The following is a 23,852-nucleotide window of genomic DNA, read 5'->3' as shown; positions in this document are numbered from 1 at the left end:
CGTTAGTTCTTCAATCGAACTGATAAGTCCAATTTATATTTTATAATATAATTAAAGTTTTTACAATACACATGGATAATAAATATTGGACCAGTGGATACTCACAAGATGAATAGAGTAATTACTTAATAAATGTAGGATTTGATACATGCAAGTAACATCCACAACTTTTAGCGAATAAGAGTACATTAGTACCCAACCCTACCCATACTCACGACGACAACAAAAATGAAAACCTAAAAGATAAATCATGCTCCATAATCCTTATTTATAAAAGATCTTAATTTAATTATTATCATATTTTTAATCAATATTATTTATTTATCAATTTTTCATGTTAATTAAAATGCGGAGAACACGAATAATTAAACTTACTACCCACAGTCACGAGTCTGAGTACAGATATTATTTTATATCATGTAGAGACAAAAATCCCCACCAAAGTATGCACAATCCAAGCATAAAACGTAATTAAATTAAAACTGCAAACATGAGAGGGAAATTTTCACACAGATGAATATCAGACTTAAAATGACTATTATACAAAAGTCCCTAAAAAATGGCAAAATTGCAATTAGCACATAACTCTGGGTGGCCATGTCATGATCAATGAAGAGAAATCTCATGATAATATTCAATTAAAGCCATTGAAATTTAAACCAAGGACGACCATATCAACATGTGAATTCAATGGGTTTCTTCTCCTTTTTGTCGTCAAGTAGTGCCTTTCTTTGCCCTGCTTCTGCCAACTGATTCCCATAACAGGTTGATCAGGAGAAACTAGTCCCTGCAAAACAACAGATATCGATCTCAATAAACAGATATTGGAAACTTGAGAGTTAAATCACTCAACTGATGATGATAGGGAGATTTATAAAGAAAGCAAGCAAGAGGGATTAAAAAACTTATATGACTACGAATATGGATATTTGTAGATGTGGTTAAAATCAGTCCTTGTGCAAGCAACTACAGCCAAAATAGTATACATAATAAACACGTAGGATATAGATGCATCAACATTGCAATTTGAGGATAGAGGTACGAAAGCTGTTGGACAAACACAATGTTAATTTTATTAGGAAGAACAATTACTAAATTCTACTGATTTCAGTGCAAGGAAGACCTATTAAAGCAGGTTCAAAATATCAAATCCAATTTTCTGATGTAGCATATGGTGTATCATGACATGCTAGACAAACCAAAGTACACGTGTCTTGCCACAAATAACATAGCTATATAATCCAATTAAAAGAGGTCAAATTTTGTAAAACCAAAACCCAAAGACTGTTCCACCATTATGTTCTTATCTTCTAAGATCATAAAAATTTGATAAACTTTAAATCTGCAGATTTCAAGACATGCTGTACATTTAAAAGATCAACAATATTAGGGAGATGAGAACAACGCTTTAAATCACCCACATCAAGTTCAAATTCCATAATCTAAGAGTTCAAAAATATTCCAACAATTTTATAGTTAGCACTATTAACTATTCATTTTAGCAAAACACAGGCACAGCTGCAAGCCTAAAGCATAAGAAGATACTGATTCTGATGTCAATTGATGCTAAATTTCTATTGCCAGAACATGTCCATAAAAAATTTAGACAATTTCATAGCACTAAACTTGCAACTTTGTAAGAATAATATCAACATGTCCACTAATTATAGTTAACAGCCATAAAGATGAGGTCTTTAATCTTACAAATGAACAGGTTCTACAAAGATACAAGGACTCTGAACAGCCAGAGGATTAATGTCACTCTAGGATTGTGCTCCTAAAGGCCAGAGGTTGCCAACATGAAGATCATCTAAGGAAACAGGTGACCAAATTTATTCACCATTTTCTTAAAATTGATGTCAACCTCACAAAACAAGAGGGCTTTTGTTTCCTAGATATTGTTGCCTCGCATTGTGCTGGTAGGTATGCAGTTAATACACGACCAGTATAAACTCAACACTTGGAAGATGAAAATGTTATTGAGCTATAAGTTTAAAAGGCAAGCAGACGGTCAGAAAGGCTGTTCATAAATTCTATAAATGTCTGCATAAGTTTCTGAAACTTATAATGGATGTTACAAGTTTTATCATGATAAAATTTCTTTCAAATTGGTTTTTAAGACCTAAAATCATTTACATCTGAGATAGATTCTGACATTGATGGGTTACAGTTTGTTGCTATGTATAAAAGGCAGTAAAAGTTCTCAACAGCTGCTTACTCTTCAATTTAGAGGACGCCCCCCCCCCCCCCCCCCCACCTCCCCCCCAATGCCATGGTTTATTAAACCAAGAAATTGACGTACAAAACATATTTTATTCTTATAAAAGAGAAACAGATATCCCAAAGCGTCTATAATAGTTCATTGTTGTAGAATATATCCCTCTATGGCTCTCACTTTGCAGGAAGGGATGGTTTGCCTGAAGGGTTTTTTTATGAAAAGTTTCTGAGAATCAGGTTTAGAATGTTAAGGAAATTCAGTTGTTTATCTTACCAGACCTACATCACTATGTTGCTATGAATATGACACCAGTCAAAGGGGCCTTTTGTAGTATAAACAGTGAAGGAAGTTGAGAACTTTCAATTGTTAGTTACACTTGTTCGACCTTAGATGGCATTCCTGTACTAGCACCTGAGCATCCCACGTCCATGGGAATTCAAGAATAACACAACAGGAGCAAGACAGGTACATTGTAACAGACAGACAAGTGGTTTTAGATATGGAAGGGAATAAACTCCAAAGGAAAAGAACAGAGAAAAAATCTTCTTTGGTGACCTCAACTAATTAGAGCTTACACAAAACTCTACTCATAGACCTTCCCATGTCTACTCTTATAGACTACTATTCCATTGAACTGATAATAGCTAATCTGACACTATAATCAAATGCTATCTAAAACAAGGGGAGGTGTCAAAAGGAAAAATAAATAACGTATAGATAAATGTGTGGTCTGTGTTTGGATTAGCTTATTTTGCATTTAAAACTCTTACAATCAAAATATAGCTAAACACCCTAAAAATTTAGCCAATATAAACATTAGCTTGAATAAATAAACATTGAACCCTATCATGTTAGGAACAGAGAATCTGGCATACATTCAGCAACTATGATAGCAAAGCATATTTGAACAAACACCATATAAGATTCTGTAATTAAATGCGGCATAGCATGAGAGTTTACTTACCAGTACTTAATCATCCCATCCCAGCCACATGTCGCTACCTTGCTCTGTTCCAAGGGATGCCACTCGCAACCAATGCAAACACCTTCGTGACACTTGAGAGTTCTGTAGACCTTGCAAGTCTTCCAGTCCCAGAACCAACACTTCCCCTCACCATCCCCCGACATGACATATTGTCCATCCGGAGAAAAATTGACCTGACATGCATATCCAGCCACAATATGTCCACCAAATCTCTTCCTCTTGTTAAGTTGAAACTTCTCCCTAGTGCTATAAATAAGTATCTGGTTATCCAAGCTCTGCGCAGCAAGCCAATTGGCATTGGGGTGAAGCGAAATGGAAGGCATGGAGTGCATGTGGGGTTCACTAATATACTTTATAACCACAGGAATACCGAATTCCCATACCCTGAGTGACTTATCATCACTGGAAGTAACAAACCTCCTGTTGTTATCAACAAAGGTGATGGTATTCACAGCCCCCAAATGCTGATCATACTCCTGAGTTATCTGGCCGGTATTCATATCCCACTGAACAATCTTCTTATCACTCATTCCAGCCAACAAAACATTCTGCTTATCCTCATCCGGATTAAGCTTCACAACGTAAGGAATTTTGCCGGTGGCAAATGTCGATATCACCTGCCCCGTCTCGGTATCCCAATACTTAATATTCTTGTCATACCCAGCACTCAAAAACTTGGTCCCATCATTGCTGAAACAAATATCCCTAACGGCTTTCGAGTGTCCCATGTAGGTCCTCATACACTTGCCAGAGTTGAAAACATCCCAAATCTTAACCTTGGTATCCATGCCGGCAGAGAGAATCAAGTGGCCATACTTGGGGAAAAACCTAATAGCAGAAACCCCTTTGGTGTGTCCACTCCAAGTATGAATCAATCTCTTAGGAATATAACAACGATCACTATTCGCCTTTGCATCCTTGGGAGGCGCAATCCAAGACCTACCTTGGTAATCCCTCTCCTCTTTCCCATGAAAGGTGCTCTTATCTTTAACAACCTCAACTTTCTCCCCTCCCAAACCACTCTTCTCTTCCCCTTTCTTCTTCGCATACTCCTCCGCATACTTCTGCTGTTCTTCAGTCAATTCTCCTTGCAACCCTTCCTTCTTCCCTGCCCAAGGGCTCTTCTTGTTCTTCATTATCCACGCCTCCGAGGCCGGGTTTTCGATCTCCTCGTTGACGTCGCCGTCGTCGTCTTCCTCTGATTTCTTCTTCTGCTTGGCCTCAATGCGGCGTTTCTTATGCTCGTGGCGGGGGATGTTGTAGACGGAGACGGCGTTGTTGTCGCGTAGCGCGTCGAGGTCGCCGACGAAGTTGTTGGCGGCGGGGTCGGCGGCGTAGCCGAACTTGTGGAAGGTGTTGTACTGCTCGTCGAAGAGGAAGGGTTCGATGGAGGCGTCCTCGACGAAGCCGAGCTTGTGGTTGCGCATGCCCTGGGCGATGCCGTCCTTGGCGAAGGGGTGGGCCGGGCCCTGGATGGGGGCCCAGAGCTGGTCGTAGGAGGGGTTGAAGCCCACCAGGTGCTGGGTAGGGTCGATGGGCCGCGAGAGGGCCGAGGAGGAGGAGGCGACGGTGAGGGCCAGCATGGTGTCGTCGACGTTGGGCGCGGCGGAGCGTCCCGGGAGGAGGCGCGGAGGGGAGCTAGGGTTTTCAGAGGGGGAGTCGGGATCGTCGCCGTCTGAGTATTGGTGAAGGAGATCCATTGTGGAGAAAAAAATAGGGTTTGTGTTATGATTTATGAATGCGCGAGAATGAGGGAAGTGCTTGTAAGATTGCAGCGTCTGCGGCTGGTGCCTTTGGTTTAACAATTTGCAATTACAGGGGGGGGATTGTAGAGGTTTAACGATCTATACTAGATTGTGTTCATGAACCAAACCAATTCAATCTAAATCGAAAAATTGATAAAAAAAAAAATAAATCAAAACCATATTGAGTGTTTTTATTTCAGTCATTTAACCTTCACGTTTATATTCTTACTTTATGCTATATAAAGTAAAATATTTTAATTATTGTATTTTATGATTTTATGTATTTGAATATTTCATTCACTTTAATCATTATTTTGGCATCTCATTTTTTTTTCATGGTATTCTTTCTTTCTTCCTCTCTCTTTTTTGTGTCTACTCCTACTCATGTTATTAGTTAGTCACATTAGATATTTGAAATTTAGAAGAGCATCTAGAAAAAAAATAACATGATTATAATGATCTCTATAAAAGTAATTATAATGAAATAATGTATGAGCTATTTATAATAAAAATAATTTTATTATTAATTTTATTTGGATTTTATAATGTAACTTCATTTGTTTATATATACAAGCCTTTTTTTTACTTCACAAGAATTATATTTTCAAAATTAATTTTATAGTTGTATTAAAAATTAATCACATTTTTTATATGTCTTCTATTATTTTTTATTAATAAATAAGTTCTACATTGATTTCATTTAATTTTATCAATAATATAAAAATATTAACATTATTAATATAATTTTTTATATAATAACAAAAATTTATCCTCCAAATTTTTATAAATAATAAAAACATAAATTAATATATAAAATGAATAGTCATTCAAAACTTTTAATTTTCAGAGATTAAAAAAAATAATTCATTAAATAATTACAAAGGTTTGAGTGTTAAATAAAAACGTTGTGTTTCTGGACAATAGATTATAAATTCTTAATATATTAAATTGCATTATGATTGATAGTATGTAGTACATTAAAATCTTTTATTTGAATAATCAATCAAAAAAATTTAAAATACAATCATACCAACGAAAAATAGTTTGCAACAAATTGTACAATAATTTTTCCACAATATTTGTTTGATTTACTATTCATTAATAAATATGTGCAATTAAATGATAATTTTTTTTTCTTTTTACTCATTAAAAAATAAACGATGATTAGTTTCCCGGTAGCGGGGACTAAAACATTCCAAATGTCTGGCTTTGAGTCTCTGTTAGAAGATAGAAGAAGAAATATCTTGTTGCGTGTTGCGATATCATAACATCGATGGCCTCCATCATCCAAATCTCACAATGTCGTCAACTCTTCTCCCAGTGACAGCAACTCCCATTTTCACTCTCACCAAAACCCTCCCTCTCCCCAAACCCTACCTACTCTCCTATAAATTCAAATTCAACACCCTCGTCCGCCGCTGCTCCCTCTCCGACCACGAGGAGCAGCGCTGGCTCCGCGAAGAGCAGCGCTGGCTCCGCGACGAACACCGCTGGCTCCGTGAGGAGCAGCGCTGGGCTCGCGAGCGCGACCAACTCCTCCGCGAGATCGCCGACCTCAAGCTCCAAATCCAGGCGCTGGAGCGTCGCCTCTTGACGCGCGATTTGTCCTCTCCGGCTTCCATCTCCGACGCCGTCGCCAATGTCACGTTGCTCTTGCAGGTGCTCAAGGACAAGAATCTGGTTCTCGAGAGCGGTTCGAGCCTGCGGAACACGGAGGAGGTGAAGCAATTGGAAGAGGTCGTCGAACATGTGAAGGAGGTTGTGGTGGTTGAGGAATCTGCTAGGGTTGAAAAGAGGATCTCGTTGCGGATAGGTTCCGAAGGTGAAGAGGTTCGACAGATGCAGGTTCATTTTCGTTTTTTCTACTTTTTCTTTTCTATATATATTCTGTTTATTATGTTTATAAATGATATATAGGCATATTTGGATAGAACCTAAGAAGATTAAATGAATTGAGCTTCACTTATAAGCTAAAATAAATTTGTTCACTTAACTTTTGCAGAAGTTTTCTCATCTAACTTCTCCAAAATTTGAAGTGCTTAAGTTGATTTTAGCTTACGAGAGAAACTCGATTCATTTGATCTTATTTACTTCTCATATGAGTGTGCTTAGGGAGAAGTTTATTCAAATAAGACCTTAATTATCTACTAGTACGAAGATTTGTTTGTTGCAATCTGCACGTGGATAATTGGTGCCATGTAAATCTTACTTGGTGCATTGTTGAAATATCAGGAAGCATTGTTGAAATTGGGGTTTTACTCTGGCGAGGAAGACATGGAGTATTCCAGCTTCTCAAGTGGAACCGAGCGTGCTGTGAAGACTTGGCAAGTTAGTATTGTTCTGCATAATATATGATTTTTGATGTGAAGAGAGGAAAATTTGTCTTGGATTAATTTTCATTTTATATGATGTACATGCTATGCCTGGACATTTTTGTTTTTGTGATTCTGATGGTTGTGTGATTATTTGTTTAAAAGGCTGCATTAGGTGCTCCTGAGGATGGTATCATGACAGCTGAACTTCTTGAAAGGTTGTATTTGGAGATAAGGAATAAGGACACCGGCAGTGCGACTCAAGACAAACAATCTACTACTGTTTTGCCAAAGGTATGCTATTCTGGTTATATCAAATTTAATTTTTTATCCCTTTTTGAATGCTGAGAACCTGCCACAATTTTTAAGAGTTTATCTTGAATGCATTGTCCAAAAATACTAGTAACTTTAGTGTCTGTTGGGATTCCCATCAATTAGGTACCTTCCAACTAAAATTCACATCAAAATCACCAAAAAATGTGGATGTTACTCAGTTACTCTGAGTAGCTTCATCTTGACTCATGTCTTCTCCTGAGACGTGGAATCAAACACACAGTTAATCGCATGTGCTTGGGGATCAATCACGTGACTGCTTGGTCCTAACTAAAGAGGATAGTTTATGTATTCTTGATGGAAATCTATATATATATCATTAGATTTTAATAAGACATAATTTTGGATCTTTTTCTTTTAATTTTCTGCATTAATTTTATTACATGTTTTACTGCAATTTTGATTTTGATAGTGTGCATGGATGTATTCACAACTTGACAATTAGCAAGGACACAATCTACTAAAACTTTAAGCTTTTGGATGGAGGAAACCTAGGAATGGTTTTATTATATCTCTAATTCAACAAAGAGGCAAAATATTCAAACTGTAAAATACTTGAATTTGTATGTTCATCATTTTGTGAATTATAGGAAGTTGAAAATGGAGCTGCAGTTGCTTCAGTGGCAGAAAATTCAGAGGGTCAGCAAAAAGATGTGAAAAGTGATAAGGGAACAGAAGTCTCCCACCGGGGAGTTTTTCTCCTTGGAGAGAATCGGTGGGAAGAACCATCAAGACTTTTCACAAGGAATGGAGTTGATAGGAGCAAGAACAAGGATGTAACGACAAAATGCCTTCAATGTCGTGGGGAAGGTCGCTTGCTGTGTACAGGTATGCAATTTATCTGTTGTATTTCAATGAAACTGTCATTATTTGCTAGTATGTTCATTGATCATTGTTCTGGAAGACAAACCTCACAGTAAATTCACTTTTAATTTGATAAAAGCTCCAAGAAACATAACAGTTCTCAAAAAGTATAATGTATTTTCTACTACTAGAATATAATTCTTTTCAATCCTCATGCCAAGCAAACATCAATTTTCTCACGTACCCATTCCTTCTATATATTTTTGTTTGGAGGAATTAATATCTTAGGTAGCAATGCAGTGTCATGCAATAGCTTCTTAAAAGATAGATAGTGGTCTTGTCCCACTAGTTGACCAACTTTATGGGAATGCAAATAAATTACATATTTTTCCAACTAACTCTCCTTTTTCTGCTATCACTATGCTCATCATTAGGAGGATCATTGGATGAAAGTGAAACCATCACAGTATTCAATAGGGCCCTATCATTATAGCTTCATCTACCTATTCAATGATTGGTTCCTTTGATTCCTTAGGTTCTGCCATTTCCTTCGTTGGACAAAGTTGTTCAAATGTCTTGTATAAATCTGATTCCTCCAACATGAATTCTACATAGACTTTCTATACATTGTCTAGCCACTATTTAGGTTTTAGTGAAGCCTGTTCATTTTCTTCATAAATTCAGCTGGTTGAGAAGGCTTGTTCTAAATCCTTATTCATGCTAGTTACTTGATTACAGCCTAAAAAGAAGTTTTATGAACTCTAGGATCCCATCTTGACTACTCAAAATTGTCTCTACTTGAGATTCGATTTGTGGACCATTGAAAAATCAACCATAATCTCTCCAGTCTTATACTTCTATCCAACATCGTCATTTCTATCGTATGAATTTAGGAATTACTGTCATGATAGCAGGCATGGCCCTATGCTCCAATGGAGCAGCGAGATTTTGAGTGGTTTAATCTCTCATTCGGGTATCTTATAAATTATAATGAGCATTCTAGGGGTAACCACTATATTAGTTTCTGACAGAGACTGATGATGTCTGTATGATACTGGTTTCCAAATGTATTATTTTTTATTGTGGAAATCTCCAGTCAACTTCCATTTCTTTAATTGCAGAATGTGATGGATCTGGCGAGCCAAATATTGAACCTCAAGTATGAAATACATACGCATTTTAAGAAAATTGACTTTTATAGGTATTTACTATTTACTTGTGCTGCACAGGCTATTGAACTTATCAATGAATTCTTTAATGCAGTTTTTGGAATGGGTGGACGAGGGTACAAAATGCCCATATTGTGAAGGCCTAGGGTATACTGTATGTGATCTATGTGGAGGGAAAACAATGGTATAGGTATGACATACATTTCTAGTTCATCGTTTCATACTCAGGCATGTAATTATCAGTATCATTGCATCACAAAATTTTGTATAGTATGCTATTTAATCATCAAAACTGGGAAATAGGAACTTAATATTTGAGAGATTTTTAACTTTCAAGGCTTTGGAGCTTACAGAGCTACGTGAAAATCTGCAGAGAAACCTCAAATTACAACATAGAACGGTGCATGCATTTTTAACCTTCAAAATGAATGAGGTGATATTCCATTCTGAGTAATACTCAAACATACATTTTACCCTTGTCCGAACTACGTCTGTTTCAAACTTTATGATTTGTTAAATCGCAAAATGTAATGCTATGTTAATTGGTAGATGCTTCACTGACAGAGACTGTCATCTTTGAATTCTATTTGGCCATAAGCCAAAATAGTAAGGCCAAAGATGACAGGTTCGAGGACTGCACAAAGGCTTTTATACAAGGGTTGTTGAAGTGTGAGCAGTTTCAAAAATCCTTCGAGTGAACTCGAAATAAAGGTGTGGTAGGATCGAGCTCAATCAAATACTTGGCACTAGACCTATATCTTAATGGCTTCTTTATTTGAGGGACTTGGAGATTAAGGAGTTTTAGATACACATGACAAAATGAGTAAAATGAGATGGTCAGTGAATTAAAAATATGCGCGAACTCACGAATTTTTAAGTGTCATTATAATTTTATTTTCCACATGCCGATCTAATTAACTTTTCACTCATTTAGAAAATGTTAACTTTCCCCATCAAGATCCAAATTTGCAGCTGTCATGTTTTTTGTTTGATTGGTCAACAATACTATTTCTTAATGAAGTTTTCAACACACCATTTTCCCATAAAAAAGATATCAATTCCGTTTCACAGGCAAATTGTATATACTGCGATACTTACACCACAACACTTTTAAGTGCATAAAAAGAATATGAATAGGCAATGAATTGAGTAGCATTCGGTATGTAATATTAGCAAAGTACAAAATGCAGCAGCAACAACAAAAATTTCTTTAAGTTGAAAATTCAAATTGATACTGATTTGATTGTCAATAATTGTACAAGTTAAAACATTTTCATTTAAAACTTCTAAAAAGTTGTCCTAGGTTTTCCACCACCAGCCATGAGCCTTGTCACGACCTCATGCTAAAGAATTCTTCTGCAACGGATGGCTGTATTCTTATGTCCCACCTAGAGGAAACAAAAAAGAGTCAAGTGATGCAGTTTTGAATACATTAACATAAAAACGGTGAGAGGTTAGAGGCTAAGGGCCCAAATCAATTGCTTTATGGATGGGTTTCAGAACTTTAAGCCATTGAAAATAAACGGGGCAGTGCACCTAAAAAATCACTTCCTGCACCCTTTAAACTTTCCGGATTAACCAATCAGGTAAAATTACATTCCGGATTGGCCAATCCAAAAAACAAACAAACAAAAAAAAACATTCCGGATTAGTCAGAAAGCAATTTGTGGTACGCAGGAAGCAACTGCCCATAGACGGGAGCTGCTGTCTTGTTTACTCTTTTGTTTGATGTTTAATCTTTTTGAAAAAAAAATTGTTGATCCAAAAATAAATAATATTTGAAACGTTTAAAAGTAAAAAATAACCTGCTATCTTCATTCTCTTTTTATTAGAAGTTTGAGATCAAGAAGATCTCAAATATATCAAGCAATTGTCATCACATCCGGAACATATTTTCTTACTGTAAACCAAAAATGACGAATTACCATTGTAATCCACGTCATATATTTAACATTATTGTTGTTAATCATTTAAAAGAACATTTTAAAAGCTGGAATGTGCTAATTAATATTATATCTTGAGAGCTCAAATAAATAAGAATGTACAGTACAACAGTTACAGCAAAGGCCATAGAGTGGGTAACCTATTAAGTGGCTATATAAATTAAAAGTTACAATCGAACTCTGCTTATTTCTAAAACATTTTTCCCCAGACTTTGACCGCCATTATTAACAGCTTCTCTAGGTGAGGGTTGGGTAAGAAACAATGGGAAAAAAGTTACCTATACAAAAATTTTATGTTCTTACTTGTTAACTATCAGCAAGCACAATGAAATACAGAATTGTTAAAGCATCTTGCTTTTGTTGTAATCTTTCTCACACCTGTTTCATTATGAGAGTATCCTCCAATAACAGGAGATAAGTGGATTCTGTCCATTATATTTATTTTAGGGGCCTCAAGAATTGCCTTGGGCCGATTTATTGCATATTGCATGCCCCAAATAGCTAGGGGCCTCATATACATAAGGGACCTGTAGTGCCCATCCATTGTCCATGCCTCTGGTGTCTGAAACCAGTACCTGTCATGGGAGAGAAGGAGAATGAAGAATTTATTATTATTGAATAATAAGTATGAAATAGAATAACTGAAAATCTCTAGTATGTGAAGTGAAAACTGTCTTGTGAGTTAATTTCAACATCATGCATAGGAGTACAATATGCATGAAGTACACTTTTAATCTGATTGTATATTTCTGATATTAAGTTATTAACAAATATTCATTGGCATTGGAGTCTTTTTTATTCACACATGAAGAAATCCTATCCCTACTTGACAGACACAAAAAAGGAAGAATGCAGGTGACTCAAAAACACTTATGGATGACAGAGAGCATAAGCAGTTACCCATATCCATCTTCTGACCAGCCTGCTAGAAATATTCCCTCGGCAGTTGCGAAGGCCTCTTCTTCCATTCCCGCAAGTATCATTGTAGCAGCAAGACCATAGGTCACACCTGTCCATACTTCTCGAGACTGCATACAGGTCTCGTCCACCTTACCGTTGGGATGCATGCCATTTACAGCACCCATTCTGCCTCCTTTAACTTTCATTACATTGAAATCATAAACCTTCCGGAGAGCACTTTTGATTTTTGAATCCTCAAAAAGTGGGGGCAGTCCTGAGGACGCTGTATACCATTGCCCAGCCAATTGATCAGCTTGAATGGATTTACTGTTACCACTTGATCCACTGTCATAGTTAAAATACGTACCATTCCACAGTTTTTCTTCAAATGCTGGCTTAGCCTTCAAAAACTTCCGTTTGCATTTTTCCGCAAATTCTCTGTCACCTAAATCAAGGGCCATTGCAGCTGCAGCTTGTAGAGCAGCAAGCCAAAGACAACCACAGTAAGTGCTCACACCATGGACTGTCCATGTATCGTATGTTTGATCAGGGAACCCATCATTCTCAATAAGACCATCCCCATCTCTATCAAATTGTTCCATGTACTCCATTGCAGCACGGACAGCAGGCCACACATCCACTCCAAATTCCAAATCACCTGTGGTAGCAAAATCTCGATACACCTGAAGAACAAATTTTGGGTTCAGGTCCTTCCACTTGCTAGTATCATGGATGTTATAGGCATTCATTTCATGCCATGGATCATGTGTCCCCAAATCATGTGGCACTGCTCCATAAACCTTGCGAATGCCCCAGTTTCCCTCTGCCAGAAACTTTACTTTTCTTCCATCTTCACACAAGACAGCTCTAGCAAAGTCACGCTGTATATTTAATTCAATCTTAGGAAAGAGCTCAAGAAGGGCAAATGACGCATAGAAGTGCACATCATATGTGCACCACATGATATATTCCACTCCTTCCAAGTACAAGAACCTTCCAACATCAGCATCATCATCTCCAGATAGTTTTTCATCCGCAGGATCATGTCCTGTAATAACAGCAGAATCACAGGTACTATCCATTATACGCTCCACAACTGTCCTTTTTCTGTCACTCATTTTATCTTCAGTTTCTTTCACAACTGTATTTTCCAACTCCCTTACCCGATCCTGATCATTCCGCATATTCGAAGATAGCAAAGGAGAGTCTGGAAGAAAGATAAAAGCAGTCTTAATGATTTCATTAAGAAAAAACTGATAATAGGCATCTCCAATGACAAACCAGATGTTCATTGAAAATTAAAGTGCAATACAATATGCTTATAATTTATACATACCAATCCAAATTGTTCCTCCAGCAACAAGAAAGTAGAGTTCATTAAACAATGTAAATTTGTACCTGTATAAATAAATTTTAAATACATTATGTATTTTCACGACCAATACAAGCCACAATAAGAGTTGATTAGATAGAGGACAGTTTCATAAATCAAGGTAGACAAAGACATAGGAAAACTCTTGAAGAGACTACATGAGCATAAATGCTCAGTTCAAAGAATTTAAAAATAGAAATAACAGTATGTTTTACTAAATGACTGATTGATAACTGCTAACTTATAGGTCCCATAAACCCAACCGTTTTAACAAAGAAAACTGATTACTATAATGAAACATAATTTGGGTATGTCTTTGCTTGAAACATAATAGATACCATTTCTAGAACACAGTGAAGTTTTTTAACAAGTCTAAAATGCAAATCTTTGCACAATGAAAGTGCCAAAATCAGCTACGAAAAACCAAGTTCTGCTTTGTGTCTTGTAGTATGTCCTAGACTTTAAAATCTTCATTCTATAATAATAATCTGAAAATGACCAATAACACACAAAAAAATCCAGTGATACTTAAAAATACTATAGAAGTTAGACCGAGAATTACCATTCAGGTAGTGTCTCATCCTTAAGAATAGGATTCTGCCATTTCTCAATCTCTTCTTCCCACCGATTGTAATCTGTTGAGAATTTAAAATTTAATAAGGTCTTTAAATGCCACAGATGAAACCATCAATCACTTCAGAAACATTTGTATCTTTTTTTTTCCATCATCTTTTGAAACGTGATTAATATACAACAGCAATGCAAGTAAACCAAAGGCCTGGAGAATATCAATTTCAATCAAATCATACAACATACGTGTCAATGCATCATGGGCCAAGTCTGCCGCAGCTTTCTCAGAAGTCCCATAAAATTTTGTATATCTCCTGCAGTAAATGAATCGAGCAAATTTAATATGAGAATTTTATATGTTAAATCTGGTATGCACTACCTGTTTAAATCACAAGGGTTCTGCTGGAATCAGATGGGACAGATTTTAAAAATTTTCCGGTAAGCTTAGCTACTCAAAGGCACAGCTGCTCTACTAACAACTAAAAATATCATTCAAAATTTTGCTAAAGCTTAATGGCAACCTGTGTCACTTCATAAAAAGTAGTTAAACCATATCATAAATTAGTTCACTTGTTCAGGCAGGTATGTGCATACAACTATTATTTATTTAAGATACAGAGAAGTTGTTCGCAGATAAATTTAACTACTTAAAATATTTCTCGCACAAATTGATTACCTGTTGAAAGTGCTACCTTTCACAAACTTCACTTTTGGAGACGACCATGCAAGACTAAATGCAACAGTGCATTTTCCATGGGGCTCAACCCACATGGAAGCTGCAACAGCAGCACATAGTGTCTCTCCAGGCGATGAGGGCATGCTAGGTCCAGAATTGAAATTCTCCTGGTCAAATTGCCCATCCTTAAAAAACATATAACCACTTCAATTAGAACCAACCCCGTATACTTTCACCAAAAATATTTGAAATAATGAAACGGATCGTTTAGAAACCTAAAAAAAAAACAGGAGCAATCAGTACCTTCACCATTTTACTCCACATGCCTTTTGCAGTTGTGCTACTTCCTTCAGACAACCCAAAACTTGGCAAAACAGAAACATTAACATTCTGTGTCTCGCATGCAGCAATGGCAAAAGTAACAGGAGGGTTTCCTTTTGCTGTCCTGCAATATTGGAATGACCTTAATATATAGACCAAAATCATCATTTACATAGCAGTTTAGGAGACAGGAGAATTACAAATATATACATTCCCACCCACACACACATATCTACAAGCATGCAAACATGTCAAACCTGAATAGTGGAAATTGTAAACTCAAGTGTAGAAACTAAAATATTATTGCATAGTTAAAAGAAACTGATAGCATTAAAAAATTAAAATTTCTTAGTTCATTTTTTCAAGTTCATTGAAAAATCCCAAACCAGAAAGATAACCCAAAGTAAAAACAATCTATTTCAGAATAGTGTTTTCATTTTCATCTATTTTGGAGGTATGTTGTTAACCCACCTCACTAGCACAATTCCCTCAGTTTTACTAGGAATAATAACCAGAAGTTTATACTAGGAATAATACTACAGAAAGCTCCAATGTTGTCATTTTCCAAGGGAGATGATCAACCAATATTTTTATTTTTAAAGAATATTTTATCAGAAAAGAGTACAAAGAGTGAGGATAAGTCTCCAGCAAAAAAACATTAAAGGACTGATAAAAAGAAACAAGAAAAGGAATATATCAGCTCCAAAGAGTAGCTCAATTCCTTTTAAACCTTTTTAAAACACATAAACCCACACAAAACAACAGTGAAATGAGTGCTGCAGGGCTTTTTAATCCTTTCTTTTCCAAATCATGGATATTGTATGGAGAAAAAGTCCCCACAAGTATAGGGGCAAAAGAAGAAAAAAAATTCGTAGAAATAGCAAATATTTGTTCAAAATTGCCAACCCAATTCACAATGCAAGAGGAAATGGGTGTGTGGGAAGCTGAACTCTGACATAAAATTACACAATTGTAAAGAGCAAAGCTTTGTGTGTCCCTCGCAACTGTACCAGATCATTTATGTTAATCTCCATAAGTTCAGCAGTCAAACATAGACAAACTTGGGAGAGACCTCACTGTCCAAATAATATTCAGATTTTTTGTTCTGCCTGAGTTGTATTTTAATTTAATTGAGTTCTGATGGGCTGCTGATCAAGATACATGGGAGAGGAAAGAAAGATAAAAATGGTCCTAACAGTAGTAAAAGTCTGTTGGTGTGTAGAGAAGAGGAGGAAAAAGGGGGTGAAAGAGTGGAGAAAATGGTAAGAAGAGTTAGGGAATTGCCTAATTGTTGGAAAGCCAAGCTTAATTGTGGTCACCCCTATCCAAGCTCAGTTGCGGTTGCTTTGGGGGCTGCCTTAATTGCAGCTCAAGGGTGGTAATTTAGTCCCACATTGACTAGAGATATGGCTTAAATAAAGCTTATAAAGCTTGGACAGTCTTCACCTTACAAGCTGGTTTTGTGGGGTTTAATTAGGCACAAATCCAAATTCTAAGACTAGCAAATGTGATACCCGACTAGAGAAGATTGGAGGAAGAGAATATGACAATTATTATTATTAATTATACAGGCAAGGAATTGGAACTTGAGGCAGGTATCTGAGGATTTTGGGGTAGTGGAAGTGGGCATTTTTTCTTCTTTTCATAATCTCTATTCCGCTGTAATTGATTTCAACACATTTTGCTTTTGCTATTTCTACTGATGATTTTGGGTTCATTGAGAACTTTCTCTGTTGTAAGGAACTGAGCTCACGATGGATTATGTGTGTTAATTCTAGGTTTTAACTGGAAGTAATGTGCTGTATAGCATGAGTATAGTGATAATCACTTAACTGAGATAGAGTCACTGCATTGACACTCAAAAGGTGATAAATGAGAAAGGGCCCTCACATTTTTCTAGACATCATGTGTCTTCAAAAAAATAAATGGGTTGGAGAAAAGGCAGGGTACTAGATGCTGCAGAAATTTCTTTTATGTGGAGCTCTAATAAAAAAGCTTGCAAGAATTACAAGGTGATTCCAGAAGAAAGTCTCACTGCACAATGGGGTCTTGATCCTTAATGTTCATTTTAAGAACCATTATAAAATTTCAATCTTTTAAAATGATTCCTTTCTCTCTTTCTCTCATTATCATTAGCCTTAGACAAGCCAGGGAATGAGCTCTCAGAAAAAGTAGTAGTCTATAGGCCTCTAGGGAAAGGCATCTGTCTAGTTCATATCAGGCTCAACTTGTTAATAAAGATAAGCTCGAGCGCCTTTGGACTATTCAGAACCTTTAAGTGACTGACTTATTAAGCATTTGCATTTAAGCAATGAAGAGAAATCTGCAAACCAACCGTCATATATAGCTATAAGGTTTGATAACTTGCTTGTGATATAGAAGTACACCGGAGACTCCATCTTCAGCTCTATAGAAGGAAAAAAAAAGTTAAAATATTGTTTAAAGCTTATTCTATATAGAATCACACAGATATCAGATTAAAAGATTAAACTTACTTGAATGGTTCATTCACATGATCTCCTGACAAGTGTGAGCTTCCACCAATGGAATTCTGCAGATAATTAATATAGATGGTTATCCCCCTTCCACTCTCCCAAATATCTTTTTGTGACAAGTGAAAACAACACTTTTCAGAATAAAATAATGTCTTACCGCCCAAGTAAACAAAAGGCTGACTTTAGCTCTTTCCTTACCAGTGTTCACCAACTACCAAAGAAACAAGTAATTTTTTTAATAAGCCTGAGAATATATATTACTTCGCATCAAAACACTGAAATTAAATATTGGATAATATGAAAAGAATGCACAATATGGAAACTCTAGGGTATATTAAGTTCTTCACCCACTTTGCTTAATGGAATTCCATTAAGCATGGCAGTTCAAATAATCACGGAGGGAGCTTTGGCTACCAAAGGAATTTGCCAAGATGGAAGGTGGCCCAATTCAACAAATGATTTGGAAATTGGAAAAAAGATTTCTCGAAAACATCTTAGAGGGGTGAAAAGAGTCAAAATCAAACTGAAGCCACTGATTTATGACAATAGCCTTATTCAATGCAACCAATCCAGTTTTTCATGAGAGAACCAAACATATACAGGTGAATTGTCATTTCATACGTGAGGACACTAAAGATTAAGCTAATTTGAAATAAATTAAAGAAAAAATCCAATTAATGTTTTCAATTAAAAAGATAAACTGCAGCAACTAGTTTGTATTTTGTATAATTAGATATGTCAATAAAAGGGGAAAATCAAACAATAGGCAAGGAAATCAGCCATTCCCTTTTTTCACATACAACTTTAAGTAACAATAGTTAAAGAAAATTACACACCGTATAAACAAAAACAGCAGCTGGTAGACTGCTTTCTCTATAATTATGTGGTACGAATGGTGATATCTGCCGACACGATATTTTTAGTTCTGGGTCTGGCTCACCTGAGAATAAGAAAACAACTATTAAACAATAATTCATAATGATCATACACATTTAGCAAAGGAAGAACTACTATAAATGAAGATACCATCATAAACTGTCCAAGCTCTTGGAAACAAAGCGTGGTAGGTTGAGTGCTGGCCACTTAGATTCCAACCCCATGATGATATGCCCTGATCATCAGGTTTCCTGCTAGATCTGAAAAACAAATTAACATGAAAAATTGAGTTGATGTATATGTATCTAGATATATGAAATGCACCCGGAAAAAAAACCCTAAGCAGAATCTAGAATTCAGATTATACTCATTACCAGACAGGAAGAGTAACATTGTGCTAATTTGGCAACTAGGTTTCTTTTGTCAATCTACTCTTGGGTGTTAAATGGGTAGCAGTTAGCAGTATATTAGTCAAAGCTTTATAGAATATTGTGTTATGACCCTTCTTATTACTTAGGAACCATGTATGTATTCTGCCGAGCCTGGCAATTTTTTCATCATCAGAAACTTATCTCATAAATGACGATGGAAATATTCTGCAAAACAATTGTTTTTTTTTTCATTTATAACCTAGAACTTTGTTTAAGAGATAAAAAGGGCCAGTGAGACAATCATAGGACCGCAATGAAATTTCGACTGTCAAATAAGAGAAATTTTTGGGAAGAAATGACAGATATTAACTTATCAATCATTATCATCCAAGTGAACATCAGATAGTTATACTTATATGTAGGGACTGATTGGGTCTAACTGTACCAATGATATTTGCTATAACAACTGATTAGTATTCTCTTATTACAAGATAGTTGAAATATAAAGATTAATATGAACATGTAATTGATAAAAATGCCAGATAGTGTTTCTTAATATGTTTGCAAGATTGCTTGTTTTACAAACTTCTACACATGCCACCTTACCCTAAACCTTCATGCTGGCCAGGAGCCAAAACTGATGCAAAATTTTTGTTTCCTCCCTCTCTACTTATAAAAATCTGCAACAGAAGTAAATAAACCATATAATATGTATTATAAACCACAGTTCAGAATGGCCATAAACAGTAAACATCATTCTGGTTATAAGGTAAAACCTGAGGTTTTACTACAAGGTTCTAGTAAAATACATACAAAGTAACACCTAGTGAAACTAGAAACTAGGTTCCATACTTCTGTTTTCTTCTTTTATGGAAATAGCTCAGGGCTCTATCTCATCAAGTACATAACAATTGACTCATACTAATAGAGTTAAAATGCTCAAATACAAAACTCCAATCATATTTGATTAACTTCTATTTCTATTTCTTCTTGCACAGAAGCACCCTGGCTCCTCAAATCATCTGTCAGCTTTTTAGATTTATTCCAAATCATGATGAAATTCTTAACTTTTCTACATGATTAATTTGTGATCCTTATCAATATCATCATAACTTCAAAAATATACTTGTTATAATTGCGAGGTTCTGGGACACTACAAAAAATTCAGAATAAAACTTATCAATTAACAATATTGGCTCAATATTTGCTAACTCTGTTTTCAGATGGTTTACAGGGGCATCAAGATTCTTTTAATTGTCAAAGTACCTTTTTTTGCTGAACAACCAAACAAAGACCATTTGCAGAAGTAGTGTGTATATGCATAAAATACCATGATAAATACATTTCTGAGTGTTAAGATTCACATCGAGCACATCAGTGACAATCAGGGAAAAAATCAACACATTTAAAGCCATACAATTAAGAAGAATATAGCACATTAACAGTAAGTGGAAAAACAGGACTCACAGAGAACTGATTGGCCATGACTGGTGACGCTTCACATAAGCTAGGAATAATTTGCCATTGTCGGAACTCACCTCTAAATCCTCTTGATATGCTGCCACTCCTGTGTAGGTATATATGTAGTCATTAGTCATGTTCAAATCAATTCAAGAAGAAAAAGGTTTTGTTGTTCTAGAAAATTAATAAAAAAGGTCAATGGATAAACACATTAGTAAAGAATGGTATACAGGATTAGCAAGTCAGGAAATTAATTGGTAGCTTTCAAATGAATCAAATCATACCCCATCCCTCCGAGTGGGACTCCTTGAGATGCAGATGGCTTGCAACTTTCTCGAGTGAAAGGATCAATAGGTGCTTTCTGCAGAAATGAGGCCAAAAAAATGAATCCTAAGGTTCAACATACTAATCTAATGTGCCCACACATAGAGCAATAAATGACCAAAAAATGAAGTAGAATTTGAAATCTACCCTTCCATGAGAAGCCTCTTCCCTAACATATGACCAAATGCGTATACCTAATCGAACCTGAAATTTTAAAACACAATAGACAATCAGAAGAGATAGAGACATGAACTTAAAAATAATTAACAAAATAATAATAAAACTATCTTTATAATTTATATGTATACACAAAGGATTCCCATCTATTAAATCGGTAAATCCTTGTTGTCAGTTGTTGGTTTGGGAAAGAGAAAAATCACTTGCCATTTTTATAGCTTCCATAAAAGTTACTCTAAATTCTTTAAGAAGATTGGCATGGCTGTTCAATCTTCTTCTCCAAGCTTGTTCAGGAGGAGCAGAACTATCATAATCAAACTGCAAAAACCCAGGTACACAGATTACATCAAATGTAATCAACTAACAATTACACATGTCAATGCAGCACCAGCCGTTAGATAAGCGACAGTTTTCAATTTTTATTTAACTCGTACTCTCTTTCCTCCTTATTTTCTTCATCATTTAGGGTCTTTTGGATAATCTTATCCAGAATAAGTTCTAGGAGAAGAAAAAATAAAATGAACTTCTCCATAAGCTCAAATTAACTTATGCACAAATTAATTTATAAAAAATCTTTCATATTTTAGAGAAGCTTTATTAGAGAGCTTCTACAAATTAGCTTATGCATAATCTAAGTTCATTTCATTTTTCTCGTTTTCTTTTTCTAGAAGTACTTCTAGATAAGCTTACCACAAAAGGCGCAAATGTATGATTTTCAGATATCACAAAAGGCGCGGCAACATCACAAGACCAGGACGCCAGTTCACCAAAAACGAAGAACAACTTAATAAATAAATAAAACACCATCGAAATTTGAAATGGATTCAGTCATCAACAAAAACAAAATCGCAGCATGTCGCTCAGCTAATTAACAGTCTTCGCTTAATTCACACCCTCCTTCTTCCTTCTCTTTTTCTTCACCACAAATATTTAAAAATTAAAATCACATGCAAACACAAAGTTCAGATATCACAAAAGGCGCGGGATCATCATAAGACCAAAACGTCAATTCATAAAAAACGAATAGCAACATAATAATAATAACAACAACAACTAAAAAGAAATTAAAACACCATCGAATTTCGAAATGAATTAGTTATCAACAAAAACAAAATAGCAGCCATGTCAATCAGCTCCAGAAGAATCGGAACAACCAAACAGGACGAAGAAAACAAAAATAAGAAACAAGAAATTAAGTTATATACCAGCTGCAAAGTGGATTTACTGATATACTCCTGAGGAGGCCACGAATTTTTTCTACAATGAAAAATGTTGCCGCTAACCATGTTTCCACAACAAAGAACTCTCTCGGAACAACGAGAGAGATCAACCGCGAAAAATAAATAAGGCAAACGAACGAACGAGCTCGTAGCTCTCCAAGATCTCGCTTACAACGCGATGATAAAAAAAAAGAGTGTGCGTGCGTGCGTGTGAGTTTGAATCTGGAGTGAAACTGTTGAGAAGGAGATCGAATATCTCGTGATTGATCGGGAGATTCGATTCGTTATGGTGCGGAACGGAGCGAAATCGAATGATGCGCGGCGAAACGAGAAAACGCCGCCTGTACCACCGAGTCACTTACTCGCTCCTTGGAATGCTAACTCGGATCGACAGGGGAGAAAGAAAGAAAGGAGAGAGAGAGAGAGTTTGAATTGAAAAACAACATGTTCTGGTGGCCACTCTTTAATGCTTTTTTTTTTTCTCTCTCTCCTAATAATTATTTAAATTTTGTGCTCGTAAAGTAAAAGTATATATATATTTGGTGGTGAACAACTTTCGTTTGGATTGAAGTGTAAAATCCACCAATTTGTCGATTGTCATTTGTCGGTCTCTTTCACTTGATCGCTTTTAAATAACGGTCCACCTTGATGTCGGTCTCCTCGGCTATACTTTTCGTATTTTTCCTCTTGGATTATTTAATCATTTAATGCTAATATAATATACATATATTATTACTGGGTGCTCATGGTAAATAAATAAAAAGCGTGCACACATATTTGGAAACACGTTCCTAACACAGTTTTTTATTACGTTAAGTGATTAAGTCAATAGTAGACGCTGTTGAAACGTGAAAAATAACATGAAATGTGCCTTTGGTGACCAAACAACGCACTCGATGCGTCTCCGCCATGCGACAAGGTGATTCTATCACGGAAGGGGTCAAGGGGCGGTTGCTACACTCTTTTCATCAGGAGAGGATGGGGGAAACGCCAACCACAATTTATAATTCGTTATCTTACTAGTATTTTAATTTTTATAATTTAATAATTATTTATTTGCATATAAAATTATAATTATCATTATAGTTATACTCCTATTTCACAATTAATAAGTATTTTTAAATGTTTAAAAAAAAAAGTATTTTTGAAACTTGTTCTTATCATATTTGGAAGAATTTTCTTACCGTGACCTCTTCAGTAAGCCCCTTTTCTAGTATCATGACGGAACATACTTGCGAAGACATCTCCTAATAAAATTAAGTAGTTAAGTTAAGATATAATAATCTTTATGGGTTTATAGGTCATTTTAATCTTTATGTTATATAAATCAATAAATATATAGTTGAGTTTATTGTCTATCCATTTTGATATTGACATTTAATTATAACTATTATTTGAATTAATTTAATATAATTATTTTAAAAGTCAACAAATCTATTATATATAATAAATTATAATTAAATAATTATATAAAAAAGTATATTATTATTAATTTATAACTCTTTTTTCTTATATAGTTTCTCTCTTTCCTGATTTATCCTTATCAAATCCTCTAATTAGCAAGTGACTTACTAGACCAG

General features: G+C 35.6%; 3 protein-coding genes across 20 annotated transcripts; 1 reads left to right on the top strand and 2 right to left on the bottom strand.

Annotated features, from left to right (window-relative positions):
• Positions 1-491: 491 nt before the first annotated feature.
• Positions 492-5,153, bottom strand: LOC100778138 (pre-mRNA-processing factor 17). Of its 2 annotated transcripts, XM_006606281.4 has the most exons (2): positions 3,183-5,153; positions 492-787 (listed from the first exon to the last, which is right to left on the bottom strand). In XM_006606281.4, the coding sequence occupies exons 1-2, from the start codon at positions 4,901-4,903 to the stop codon at positions 781-783; spliced, it is 1,728 nt and encodes a 575-aa protein (XP_006606344.1). In that variant the 5' UTR covers positions 4,904-5,153; the 3' UTR covers positions 492-780. The 2 variants fall into 2 exon arrangements, with proteins under 2 accessions (XP_006606344.1, XP_003556331.1); XM_003556283.5 differs by lacking the exon at positions 492-787 and having other exon boundaries at positions 3,179-5,122.
• A 971-nt stretch (positions 5,154-6,124) lies between these two features.
• On the top strand, positions 6,125-10,418 carry LOC100808436 (protein disulfide isomerase pTAC5, chloroplastic). Of its 17 annotated transcripts, none has more exons than XR_001386936.3 (8): positions 6,126-6,793; positions 7,181-7,276; positions 7,426-7,554; positions 8,184-8,421; positions 9,519-9,556; positions 9,661-9,756; positions 9,940-9,999; positions 10,131-10,418. XR_001386936.3 is itself a non-coding variant. In XM_041013447.1 (7 exons), exons 1-6 carry the CDS (start codon positions 6,248-6,250, stop codon positions 9,754-9,756), a joined length of 1,143 nt encoding a protein of 380 aa, XP_040869381.1. In that variant the 5' UTR covers positions 6,126-6,247; the 3' UTR covers positions 10,131-10,418. The 17 variants fall into 17 exon arrangements, 6 of the variants coding, with proteins under 6 accessions (XP_006606339.1, XP_040869381.1, XP_040869380.1 ...); XR_001386934.3 differs by having other exon boundaries at positions 10,116-10,418; XR_001386935.3 differs by having other exon boundaries at positions 9,904-9,999.
• Positions 10,419-11,570: 1,152 nt separating this feature from the next.
• On the bottom strand, positions 11,571-22,750 carry LOC100777599 (non-lysosomal glucosylceramidase). Its single transcript, XM_006606270.4, has 18 exons — positions 22,258-22,750; positions 21,260-21,370; positions 21,023-21,079; positions 20,836-20,912; positions 20,558-20,657; positions 19,697-19,770; positions 18,870-18,979; positions 18,680-18,783; positions 18,001-18,054; positions 17,844-17,899; positions 17,717-17,755; positions 15,331-15,472; positions 15,028-15,212; positions 14,598-14,665; positions 14,344-14,416; positions 13,746-13,807; positions 12,410-13,616; positions 11,571-12,084 (listed from the first exon to the last, which is right to left on the bottom strand). Exons 1-18 carry the CDS (start codon positions 22,336-22,338, stop codon positions 11,823-11,825), a joined length of 2,862 nt encoding a protein of 953 aa, XP_006606333.1. The 5' UTR covers positions 22,339-22,750; the 3' UTR covers positions 11,571-11,822.
• Between the last annotated feature and the right edge of the window lie 1,102 nt (positions 22,751-23,852).

Source organism: Glycine max, chromosome 20 (assembly GCF_000004515.6).
Source record: "Glycine max cultivar Williams 82 chromosome 20, Glycine_max_v4.0, whole genome shotgun sequence".
Classification (NCBI taxonomy): Eukaryota; Viridiplantae; Streptophyta; class Magnoliopsida; order Fabales; family Fabaceae; genus Glycine; species Glycine max.
Note: the sequence above shows the minus strand (reverse complement) of the source record. Positions and strands in the feature narration are given on the sequence as shown.